The following is a 13,048-nucleotide window of genomic DNA, read 5'->3' on the forward strand; positions in this document are numbered from 1 at the left end:
GAGCTACAATATGGCCTCCTTCAGAATAACATCGTATAAATTGGCATTTTGTCAACTCCGTCAGAGTTTTTAACGATGTGACTCTTTCAGTGATTGTGTTGACAAATCTCACTTAAATGTGCAGTTAATTCATTTTAATGTATTTTAAATGGCATTACTTCTCACATTTCAAGTATTTCTTTTAACTCACTAGTTTGTCACCTTCAGTTCTGCGTCAACTCCGTCAGATGGACTTTTTGTTGTTTTTTTGTTTTAAATAATATTTTTTTTGTTTCTTGAGAAGCATTTGTGTAAAACTAAGTAAAAATGTCACTAATAGAGTCATTAAAAATAATTTTGTATTTATTTTTGTCAGATAGTGTTGGAAGTTCTGGGTCGGGTCCATTAAAAATGTAATTTTCAAAAAAAAAAAAAAAATGCTGCAGCTAGTAGCCTGCCCCTTAGCATCTTTACATTTCCAAAACATTATTTGTCATATTTGAATACATAAGATTGAGGAATAATTTTTGTAGGGGAAAATTTAAACCCATTTTGTCCTTCTTCTCAAGAATCACTGAAAAATTTTGTACTGGAATAGGTTCTTGCCTTCTCATCTCCACATTTGAAAGTAAAAGTTTTATTGGTTGCATTTGAAGACAAAAATAAATTTTACACATAAATAAAAATAAAAAATAGCTGCACTTTTATCCTAGCATCCAGAAAAAGAAACTAAGTGACCAGAATTCAGAAATGATGTTTCTTCTTGATAAAGTTATTTTTATGAGGGATTTAAAGCAATTAAAGTGTTTTCTGCTTGTTTTGTTTTTTTTTTTTTTTTTGGCTTCTGTTGAGTATTCAATCAGTGTGTGTTTGTCTCTAACCTGTCTGCCGTGCTTATGATGCGGGGGAAAGGTGGGAAAACGAATCTGACAACATTCAACAGTCTGCTGCATGACTCTCGCTCCCAAGCTGAGCAGCAGCTCTCCGTCTGATTGGCTGAGAAGAGCTCAAGCTCCGAGTGGAGGCAAAGGATGCCAGAGTGCTCAGGCAGTGCATGGAGAGGGATGCATGCAGGGGACGTCGGCGACACGGACAGCGCACCGTTACGTGCTTTTGCAGCGCGTTTCTAAGCAGCTTTGCAACTTTCAAGTACACGTCTGATGCGCGTCCAGTCCCGTACGGAGCAGCTAAGGTGTGATGTTTTGGCTGCGTGTTGCACAAGCCCTGCTCCCGCTCCCGTTCAGTTCCACCGCCGCCGACACATCCTCCCTGGAGTGATGGGCTCCAAGTTAACCCGACAAAGAAGTCTGGATTTTGAGAGCAAATTGACCAGAAGGAGACACCAGCGGAATGATCAGCCCAAAGAGGAGGAGAGAAGTGGCGGCAGGAGCGGCGGAGACTTCTTGTTTACATCCCTGATGCTCAAGTCCGACAAGCTGCCGGGGATGCTGCGGAAAACCAACCAGAGCCCGTATGTCAGACGGGTGGCCTGGGTCCGGGAGATCCAGAGGATGCTCCGGGAGCACAAGATGGAGCAAGCAGGTGAAGTGCTCAAACTACTGAGGAAGGTAGGAACTTATTATGATTTTTTTTAGCTTCCTTTAAATGTTATTTATTTCAACAAAAAAAAGAAAAAGAAAAAAAAGAAAAGGAAAGGAAGTTTTGTCAAAACACAAACGTTTTTGATATTTTTTTTTTTCTTTTTTTTTTATATATATATATATATATATATATATATATATAGGGAAAAAGATTGTAACAATTTCCTGTTACAATCTAGGACAGTATACACTCTACAAACCATATTTAAAATATTTGCTACAAGATAAATAACAAATACAAATAATTTCATTCAGAAGACACACAAACTCCAAATGATTAGTTGTATTTAGTTGAATCTGTGTCTTTGTTGATAATTTCTGAAAGGTGAATCAATTTTAATCATTTACTGTTTGTAGCTTCTTTAAACATTGATGTCCTCGTTTACTATAAAATTAAACCTATTTCTTTTTCTTCTGCTAAACTTTTGAACACTTATGTTGTCTGGATACTGACATAAATTCAGTGAATTTTGGAAATAATTGTCAACTTTTAATGCAAAAGATTCCTTACCTGTTCATTGTGTTTAATATTGCATCCTTTAGAGGTGTGAATAAGGATCCAGGAAGAATGACGCATCAAAGTGGAGCAGTTAGAGCTCAACTGTGCTTTTAACATGGATTTATTCAAGATTTTTATGGGACCCTGTTGCATAGCACTGTAGTTGTTTTTAATGGTTCTATAGAAAGAATCCCTTTTCTTCTAACAAATGTTCGCTGACACAAGCACAGAGCTGTTTGGATTTGAAATGTGGGATTTAAAAAAATACATCAAAAAGTGCTTTTAAGAAAAAGATCCTACCAATTCTGTTTTGTGTTTGAGTTGATGACAAGACTCAAACTAATCAGCTGGCATTAGTTAACACGAAGCGGCATTTGACAGATTTTGCAGTCGATTCCTCACCATTTGAGTTGCAGAGGGTAAAGGTCATGTCTGAGTCCCAGTTTGATTCCAGTGGCCCCCCTCCAGCAAAGATTAAACAAATTGTGGCGATCAATTATCATCGTAATTTTAACCGACTGGCTTCGATTTTTATGTCTGACTGGTTTCTGTCCATATTTGCAACCCCTACAATGAGGAACCGCAGCATCATGGTTGTTTTTACTGACGCTTGGGGTCTTTCGCTCCATTGCTGGAGTGCTTGCAAGTTTTCCATGCGTTCCTAAAACAACACACCTGATTATATGGGCTGAACGGTTTCCTGAGCATATAACAGAGTCCTGCGAACTACTTTGTGATTTGATTCAGGTGTGTTGATGCAGGAAAACATAAAAAATGCAGGACTCTGCCCAATTACTGGAGTTTGGGAACCCGTCGTCCTTAAATGTCTTTTCATTTTTACCCGACACTTTAAAAAATTGCATGCTAATGGAAGTATGAGGAAAACTTTGTGAGAAATAGACCCATCTATGACATTTTAAAGGCTTTCAACAGCAAATTATGTTGGATTATGGACATAAGACTTGTTGTGAACCAACTATTTTATTGAAGTAAATTAATTGGACCCTGTGAATGTAAAAAGACAGGTTTTGTTCAAGATGCCTTTGTTATGTCAATGATATGAGGCGTTGAACAGTGAGTTGAACATTACTTTTCATACATTATTGTAATCTCAGGTGATGTATTATATGTATATTGACATAGAAATGGTGTAACAAAATTAAAAACTCATTAGATTGTAATGTCCCATCAATGGGACGCTAACGGGTAATAGCAATATAATTTGCCAGGACAGTACTTGATGTCTGGATTTAAAGTTCTCGTATTTGTCTCAGCAACTTACCTTTCTCTTTCTGAGAAATAGGACTCAAACTTCTGCTGATGTCAAAAAAACTCATTGAAGCAATTTAATTTGCTCTCTGATTGTGTTTTCACACCTGAGGTGTTTAGGCGGTTTAAAACGAACTCCGGTTTCTTTCCTTCCTTCACTCGGACACAGCTACTGTCTGCTGCTCGCCTGACCCAAACTCCTCCTCAGAGCCAGGTTTGCTTTGTGAGAGTAAATGGACTAATAAACAATTTTTCATTAAACATAAAGCCCTTTGCAGCTTTGAAGAGATCTCAAAATCATTCTGTGTGCTTCCTGATAATAGTACCCAGAAGCAAACTAATAAAATGAATAAATTCACCTTGTTTTCTACCAGCTTAGAACATCTGCTACCTGTATTTTAGATTTGTTTATTGGTCGGATGTGCCCTTGGCAGAACAACCAGACTGAACGGTCTCACCTGGCTTCCTGTGATTGGTTCCGGTTTGCTTGGAGCTAATAATAATAATAATAATAATAATAATTAAAAAACACCTCAAAAATCAAACTTATCAGCTGATTTGGAACAAAGCAAATTAACTATAGGTAGGAAAAGACGCTTGAAAGTTATAATTCTGATACACTGGCTGCATTTTTAATCTCAGTTTTAACTTTTATGAATTATTAATAGGTCACTTGGTCTTTTTTGTTGTTTGTTTGAGAAAACTAAATATTGATTGAGATGGATGCTGTCAAAAGAGCTCCACATATACTCTGACTTAAATATGCAGAGAGCACATACAACAGGAAATTTAAAAAATGTCAACCTATAAGTGTTGCACAGATTTTGTACAAAAAATCATGCTGATAGATAGATAGATAGATAGATAGATAGATAGATAGATAGATAGATAGATAGATAGATAGATAGATAGATAGATAGATAGATAGATCTTAAAGCAGCTCTGCAATCTGTTAAATCTCAGATGGGATACCGGCTCTGCCTTCTGTTTCATACGTCTCCATATCACCACATTTAAGATGCTCACGAAGCACGGCTGCTCCCTCCATCGCCAGGCGAGGTGAAGCCAGAGAGCTGCTACATTGTTTGGGCTGAAGCCAAGTGTCTGACTAATAACACTTCAAGATGGGGGGGTGAAAAAGTGCCAGTAGATCTCCTGTTGCAACTCTCCAGCAGTAAGGCAGCTTTTCCACCCAGGAATGGATGAATGTGGAGATAATCACCTTGAGATGACAGATGGAGCCTTTTTCATTCTTTCACACACAGGAAGTCATTGCAAACAGGAACCATTAACAGTGTTAAATCTTCATCAAGCATATGACTTCTGGACCATTAAGTTAATTAGTTTGGGATTATTCTAGACATTAATTAGTAAACAAAACATCGACACGTGTTTATTGGAATAAAGCATCAGAGCAAAGTAAGCTCCGAAAAAGCTACAGTTCAAATGAAGCGAAGCGGTCACATTTTTTTTTGTTTTAATAAGCCTTACATCAAATTGTTTTCAAACCAGTTGATGCAATTCTTTAATATTATCACTTATCAAGTTGCTTCCTGTTGTACAGGAAAGCCAATACAAAATAAAAAAGCATCAATGGATAATATTGCATTAACCTTGAATATTGTGATCCATCCAGATTACTTAATATGTCACAGACAAGCAGAGATTGAATATCGTCAAATATTCCAGCTAAGCAGTCATTTGAGATTGCGACACTGCATTGTCCAGGGTTCCCCCCAGTGTATTATAAGCCTGGTGGGCCTCCAGGCTTAACTTGTGCTCCCACCAGGCTGAGCATTGCTTATTTATTTAAGTCTTTTTAAAATGCTTTCATTTTTAAGACTTTATAGTTGGTGTTCAGGTATTAATTTCCCAATCTTTCAATAACACATAATCATCAAGTGATATTTTCAAAGTTCCTGTCAACTTTAAACATTTTTTAACTCAAAAACACGACGGGCCGCTGAATGAATGACTGCCCTGATGCCCGACCACCGGGCTCAGCAAGTTTTCTGTGGGAAACCTCGATTCCAATTATTGTGCAGATCTATTTTCCAATACATGTGATTTTCACATGTATCGGCATTTTGCTAAATGTTTCCGTCTTGTCAGAGGGAAAAGAGTCGGCGTCTTCTTCCTATCAGCCTGCTGACCTGCAGTCCACAGCAACAGTTGTGGGAAGAACAGCTCTTCATCACTGACACAGCTGGGAAATGCCACTGTTGCATAAACACTTTCTGCTGTATCTTTAGTAAAAGATTTTAAACTGGAGGAGTGGCAACTTGCAACTTTATAAACGTTGGTCATTCTTGAAAGCAAAACTCACCTCATGCCTAATTTTACACATATTGATGCTGGAATGGTGATTGTTATTCCATATATTGTTCAGCTTTACATACAAACTTAATTTTTTTACGTTTTTGTCATATATTTTCAATCATTGCATTATTTACAGGTGATTTAACAGCAAACTAGAGAACGTTTGTTTTATTTTGTGACATAAATAGCCTTGATAAGCTCATTTATCAACGCGACTTCACTTCATTCGAAATATTCACATTGTGCTGTTCTAGATTAAACAAGACAGTTTCTGTTTCCAGAATATTTCTTGCAGGAGCTGTTAATTCAAACTCATTTGCTTAAAGTAAGTAGTGTTGTTTAAAAGTAGTTTTTGTGTTTATACTTTGTCATTGTCTGACGTCATTTTACACTGTGACATAGTCTAAAGTTGAAGCAAATACTTTTCTAAGTTATTTTTTGTCACCTAAACATAATCAGGAAACATCACCAAAGCTGATCGACCGTCATCTGAGGCCCTCCAAACACTCCAACATTATATTTGTAGCCATTATATTGGCAAATTTATGTGTGGCAATCCACTGAAGCATTGACAGACAGGATTTTGTTTTAACAGGATTTGACGCTGGTTTAGATCGTAGTTTGGATGCATGAATAAATGATCAGATATGAATTCCTTCGGTGAGTTTGAACATATAGACTGTGACCTTTAAATGGGGAAAACAGATTTTGTAAGTTTCCCGTTCTGTTTTTGTTTTTTTCAACCAGACAAAAACAGCCCTAAAAGTTGTTTGCAGCCTCGTTTTTGTCCAGATTATGTCTGACTTTTCTCACAACCTCTTGAAAAGTTTAGCTGTTGTGTCTTTTGACGCCGCACATGTTTTGGATTTCATGCATTTAGCCCTGATGTCATTAACAAGCGGATTGCAACAGCAAGTCATCCGGTCATGAACAATTAATCAGGTAGTTGAACCAGAGGACCATAAATCTATAAAAAATGGAGTTAAACAAACCTCTGTCTCCTGACTGCTGCTGCATATTTCTTTCATGGAAGCAGAAACCTGTGGGATGGGATTTATTACATTAGGCTTTATACGTTTCTGGATTCTAATGAACCGCATGTGTGGGACGATGTTCTCCGGTTTAGAGATGCTCTCCTTATTGAAACCTGGAGATGTGCAGCTTTAACGAGGAGAGTACAGAGGCTTCCTGTCGGGGACAAAGAGCAGAACATTTCATGCTTTCACAATGAGAAGTCAGTGAATGCAATCAGATCTCTCTGTGTATTTAAAAGCGTGTGTCTTTTCATCTGCGCGCCAGAATGTGATGCAGCAGCGGCGCAGATCAGATGAGGCACTTACATAATCAAAAGGCGCTGTTTAAAAATCCTCAGTGCCTCAGTTTCTTCACACATGTGGTGTGTGGAGGATATTCCAGCATCAGGGAATCCCGCCGATCTCGGCTGTAATAAATCAACCGAGGAGCTGGAGGAGGAGAAACTGCTGATGGGGGTTTTTGTCTTTGTTTCCCCCAAAGCGTTATGGCAGTCAGCACATATAGAAGATGTTTAGCCTCCAGCCTGCCGTTTCAAAAGCGTTCCAGTTCAAAGAACCGCTGACAACATTTATTCGGCAGCGCCGCAGCCTTCGGTTTCGCCATAAACGAGCGCGTGATGGACTGGTGGAAACGTGGCTCCTCTCTTTATGTTTGGTAAAACCAGTTATGTCCATGATGAAAGGGAGGAAAAGCCCTTTTTAGGTTTGCATGGATTAAGAAAGTAATAATTAAGCTTTACGCCTGAAAAGAAACAATTTCCTCTAAACTTTTATTCCCACAAACCTTTCAGCTAATTGTGTTGTTTCATGTTTTCTCTCTTGCTTGTTCTGTGTAAACAAGCTTCAACCTGTCTTAAAGCATCATGAGTCTTAAACTCATGCTACATACATGCTGTATTTACATTATTGGGGTAAACAGATATAGCCTGAGGAAAACATACATAAACCTCTGGGTTTCTGGTTTTATTAAATCTTTAACTTCTTCAATCCTTGATGGTAGAAAAACACTTGAAAAGCTTTTAATTTTCTTCACCAGAGAGTAAAGCTGTATTATCTGATTAAGGTATAACAATGTCGCATCTGTTCTCACTTAAACGCAGCTCCCAAACGGCTCTCAGCCTTTGAAATTATCTTCATATATACATTGGCACTGTGTGCGATGGAGCTTTGCGGCGCTCCGATAGGGAATCCCCATCTCCTCGCATGATGAAAACAAGCCGAGATGAAAGGAGAAAGTAAAAGAAAAGCTCGGAAATCTCTTTTTCGATCTGTCTTTATCTAAAAAGCGCTCAAACCGGCTGGTGACATTTGTAGCATTCACATGTGGTTTAATCAGATGGAGGTCCGAGCTAAGTGAGAGTTTAATTTCTGTCTTTTTTTTGTCCCCCTCAGGATTTGGGACTGCAGGGATCGTCGCTGAACGACATTTTGTATAAGAACGCAGCTTTTCTCAACCTGGTGGACCCCATTTCTCACGAGCTGCTGCTCAGTCTCGCCCGGGACCTGCAATGCCCAAAACGGGTACGAACTTGTGTCAGATTGTTTGAAGTGTTGCATTGATGATCACTTATTGTAAAATCAGTTTTCTTATGCAGGTTTTAAAATCAGTAGTTTAATTTTATTGTTCATCTACGTCTGGTTAACTAGAGAACTACTGGAGCACAATAATCCACTACAACCCAATCAAAGGAAAACTGCATTTTTTTTTTTTTTTTTTTTTTTTTGCTTTTCCCAAATGCATGAATCAAGTTGTACTCACTTTAAAAAATAAAGTGACAGCTAAGGATGGATAAAGGGGACAGAGAGAGCATTATATCTGGTTGTGACCCTGTTTAGTGCTCTGGTCTTTCTTTGCGCTGTGAAAAATTGGCAGCTGCTGTGCCGAAGTCAAAAGCTTCTTGGCCACCGAGCTACTGGGTCAGAGGAGAATTGGCACCAACAGTGAGGACACTGAGGACTTTGACAAGTGGCTGGTGGAGAGACAAAACAAGAAAACTCCCCTAATTCCTGAATGCTGCCTCTGAAAGCTGGCCATCACATTCTTCAAGATTTTCCTGCAATTGTATTTCTGCAACCATCCTCATCTCAACGTGTCGGAAACTAAAATGGAACTACTGATTCTTTAAGAAATAAATTGTGTTTCGTCCAGACCGGCAGCCGAGCTCATTCACTTGCGGCGCGGCATACAAATCAGACGCGTTAAAATTCAAGATACATTTCGATCTTGGGCATGTGAACAGAGGCACAGCTGCTCAGATTGGCTGCAAAAAAGACAAAAAAAAAAACAAAAATCCAGTGAAGCTATTATCTTTCTTTGTGGTGAGGTGTCATTCCTGTAAGGAAAAGATTGAGACAAGATCACAAAAGTCCAATGATAAAGTCTGTAGGAAACTCCATTTTTATTCCTGTTTGCTTCGGAAGCAGAAGCCCGGGAGTCAGGGAAGGAAAGTGAAAGACTGGCAGCGGTGAGCTCCTGACTGGCCACCGACCCGTAGCGAGATACTGTGTCAAACGTGACGAGGGTGTAGAGAGGCTGGATTCAGGGCCCTGCAGCTGCTTCTGTCACTAACATTTTCTAACAACCCAGGAGTCATATAGATTTAATATCCAAACACATCCTGCGAGTCGAGACAAACCTCATTTTTCCGAGTGTGTTGTCAGACTAATTCAGCGTACGCTTCGGTTGAATTCACCCACCAGATTATTTCACACGATTGGCTGTGTGGATCCATCCAGACGTTGGATCCTTTGAAAAAAAAAAAAACTCCCAGTGACTTCATGCTTGGTCATTCAAGTGGTTGAAAAGGTTGAAGCCTGTTCAGTTTGTCAGCTGCAGGAAGAAGCAGCAGCAGGAGTGGTTAGTTTCCTCAGGGTGAATTAAACAATGTTTTTCCCCTTTTACGACATTGTCTTTCTGTCATCAGTGATTTGTAGCATTAATTAGATTCACCCTGTTCAGCTCAACCTCTTACACTTGAAGTCTGTGATGAAATGTCTGCTGGATGAAATGTTTAAAGGAGTTTTTTTTTTCTTTTTCAATTGAGTTTATTGGAAGGCTTAAAATATCAAACATCTGAATTTGTCATGGTTTTCATAATATATATTTTATGGGGGCAGAGGCTTGTCCATCAGATACAGGCCTGTCACAATAATCAATAAATCAATTAATCACATGATAAATTAAGACAAACTCAATAATTTCCATTGGCATGATTTACTGTTCTACCAAAAATTGGATGATAAAAGTCTTCAGTTTGGTGGTTTGGTCTCAACTAGCCCTGTTTTTGAAGGACAATTTTGTTTACAAAGACTTTAAAATTAATTTAACTTTATTTTTTGTTTTGATTTATTTTAGATATTTAAAATATCTTCCAGTTTTAGTGTTAAATATTCATTAGAATTTAAAGTTTACTGATCTTTCAGAATGAGCTCTTGCATTATTATTTTTGCCATTAGCATTGTGTTACTTAAAAATGGTTTAAAAACAACATTGTTTATCGTTATTGCGATTTTTCTGGCATTTAGCCACAGGATCCTTACTGACAAAACATGAAAAATTCAGACCGATTTAGTTTTTTTGATAAAGTTTGAGAAAACAGTCTGTCTTTTTGCATTGTGTGTGTGGTTTCAAAGGTATTTTGTTTCTGAGGAGTATGATTCAGTTGCATTTCTGTGCTTTTGCAGGAGACTGAGTCACTCAAATCCACCAACAAGATCTGCCGCCAGCTGATTTACCACTTGACCCCTCACTCCAAGTGGACTAAACAGAGCGTGCCCAGAAGGAAGTCCCAGGCATGGTGGGTGTTTGTGCGAGCGAGCGAGTGAGTGAAAGTGACACTCTGCTGTCGTTTATAAGACGATGCACTCGCTGACTGAGTGACCACAGCGAAGTGATTCCCAGTCCGCTGCCATTTTGGAAAAGTCTCTCCGCTTGATCTCGCTTCAAGGTGATCGAGCAGCGATCGCAATTTCCAGCCACTTCTGATGGCTAAAACTTCATCAAACACAAAAGTCCCTCCCTTGAAAATAATCCCTCCAAGGTTCAAAACGGATGGATTAGCTTTGTCTTAATTAAACATCAAGCCAATTTTTTTGTCTTAATTAAACATTAGCCCTGCTTTCTGACTCTTGCCTTCCCTCAAGCACTATTAGTTTTTCAACATTAGAAAACTGATACATTTTTATTTTGCATTGGCAGAAGTACTGTAAAACACTACATAAACTGATGCAACTAAAGTCCTTGCACAATCATTAACTTTAAGTTGCAGTTAAAAAAAATCAGCTTCATCTCTGTCCCACGTTATATTCTACAAGAAACTTTTTTTTTTTGTGAGAATTAGCTGAGAAATAGTCAAAGCTGATGGGGAAGTAAAATATTTTGGGGTGTAGATCCCCAATGACATTTGGATAAAATTATGTATGGATGTATAGATTGTATTCGTAAAATGAAGCCTTGTAATGGCAGCTTTAGAGCTTATACTGAGGCGTATTTCTTCTCACACATTTTCACCCTGCTGATGCTTATGTTAGTCTGTCAGGGTTACATAAGCGTGGTTTTTAATTCAGCGATGGCACCTCTCTGCTGACATAACCGAGCAATCCACTTCAAAGGTTTAAACAGACACGAATCCAGCCACGCCCTTCATTTGTTAATTAAAAATGAAATAAATCAGGCCATCCCTCCAGAGGAAGGACTGTTGATGGGAAAGAGCAAAAATCTCTTTCCTGAATGAGCTTTTCAGTCTGTAATGTGGTCCTTGCCCCCATTTCAGTCAAAACAAACAATTAAGATAAATTATTCATTCTTTGATTTGCAGAACTCAGATGACAAATTAAAGAATTAAATAAATTGAAGAAAACCATGTTCCTTTTTTCTTGGTGTCCCAGTCAAAGTCCAGACCTGAATCCAGGTGGAGAATTTCTGACATGAATTGAACAAGGCTGTCCACAGATTCTTTTTTTGTTTTGTTTTTTTTTTAGATATTTTTACAAGCATGTATAGTCAAAAATATTAGTCTATATAGGTTTGCAAAGCTGGTAGAGACAAAGAAAGCACACATTTCAGAACTTTCATTTCTTTCAACTTTGTAATTTCAATTTTTATCATCTGATCCTTGAAGCAAAATCCCAATAAACTAATGTAGATAATTGCACAAGGCACTTTTTTTTTTAATTGTTGAGGAACAACACCTATCAGATAAAATGAAATATCAAGCAGGAAACTGGAAAACTATTTGTGTGTTTTCAGTTTACCCACTTTTTTTTACTTTCTGTGCTTATTCATAAGTGATAAAATACGTCCGTACCCATCTACAAACTACAGATTATTGTGACTTTGTCAACACTAGTAACCAAGGAAATAATCAAGCATGATAACTAAATAAAATAGAATTAGGAAATATTGTTTTTATGCTTAGAATATTCCAATTAATTGACTTTAAAGGACAAAGTTTAAAATATGACAGAATTAGCTTCAAGCGATGTGACAACATGCAATGTTTTTGGCATTGGCTCTTTTGAGCAAAATGTTGCTTATTCAGAATTGAATCAGGGATTTCAATAAGGGCTTAAAGCCTTGATTTTTCCCAATTGAGATTCACCTGATGTTGTGAACTGCAGGTAAAAATTCACTGCACTGTGTGCAAGAATATCCAGTGTTTGCTAGTTATTGGTGCAATGTAAAATCTCAGGAATGAAGACTGAAAGTGGTCGTTTGTCAAAGGTATGAGGATAAGACAATGGCAATACCTTAAAAAGATAGCAGAGTTAAAAAAAAGAAAAAAAGAAAAAGAGGTAGTGTTATTGTCTTGAGTTTGTAAAAAACGTTAAAATACCTCCCACTGGATGCAACAAATATCCCTGGAAACTCGCTTATCCAAAAAACTAAAATACAAAATGAAGTATTTTCCAGCATTATTTGCAAAATAACAAAAACAAAACAGACTGGCCTACTGGAAGATCACAACATTCAATCTTTTCTACTTTTTTGGCATGTTGGACGCTGATGAGAAAGCGGTAAATGTTTTCAGGTCAAACAGAAACTCTGTGGGAAGTAGGGCGCCACTGGAATGGCCTAAACAATACCATGTTTATATTTTGTGCTAACTAATGCGAGAATTCCAGCTTGAATGAAGCGGCATGTATATCAAGAAAGAAGAGGGGGGGGGGGGAATAACATCTCCAGTGATAATGATGAGGCGTTCTCCCTGAGCAATTAACCCAGATTGAAAGATTTTTATTTTTGACAGCTCGAGTTAACTTCCCGCCCCAGCCTCTCCGTTGCAATGTTTCAAACACTCAACAAAACAACAAGGCAAGGCCTCCCAGTATGCTCATTAGCAAGTGCT

General features: G+C 38.1%; 1 protein-coding gene across 1 annotated transcript; it reads left to right on the forward strand.

The window, feature by feature from the left end:
* The first annotated feature begins 907 nt into the window (after positions 1 to 907).
* On the forward strand, positions 908 to 10,574 carry LOC106937526 (leucine-rich repeat-containing protein 75B-like). The gene is made up of 3 exons (XM_015019072.1): positions 908 to 1,547; positions 8,094 to 8,222; positions 10,386 to 10,574. Exons 1-3 carry the CDS (start codon positions 1,140 to 1,142, stop codon positions 10,524 to 10,526), a joined length of 678 nt encoding a protein of 225 aa, XP_014874558.1. The 5' UTR covers positions 908 to 1,139; the 3' UTR covers positions 10,527 to 10,574.
* The last annotated feature ends 2,474 nt before the right edge of the window (positions 10,575 to 13,048 follow it).

The sequence above is a fragment of the Poecilia latipinna genome, unplaced genomic scaffold (assembly GCF_001443285.1).
Source record: "Poecilia latipinna isolate Pla-1442-1.1 unplaced genomic scaffold, P_latipinna-1.0 Scaffold2368, whole genome shotgun sequence".
Classification (NCBI taxonomy): Eukaryota; Metazoa; Chordata; class Actinopteri; order Cyprinodontiformes; family Poeciliidae; genus Poecilia; species Poecilia latipinna.

Bases quoted from the DNA above. Each gene is read 5' to 3' on its own strand.
- LOC106937526 (XM_015019072.1), top strand. From the start codon at position 1,140: ATGCGCGTCCAGTCCCGTACGGAGCAGCTAAGGTGTGATGTTTTGGCT. The intron at 1,548-8,093 runs GTAGGAACTTAT...TGTCCCCCTCAG, and splicing joins TGCTCAAACTACTGAGGAAG to GATTTGGGACTGCAGGGATC. The intron at 8,223-10,385 runs GTACGAACTTGT...GTGCTTTTGCAG, and splicing joins ACCTGCAATGCCCAAAACGG to GAGACTGAGTCACTCAAATC.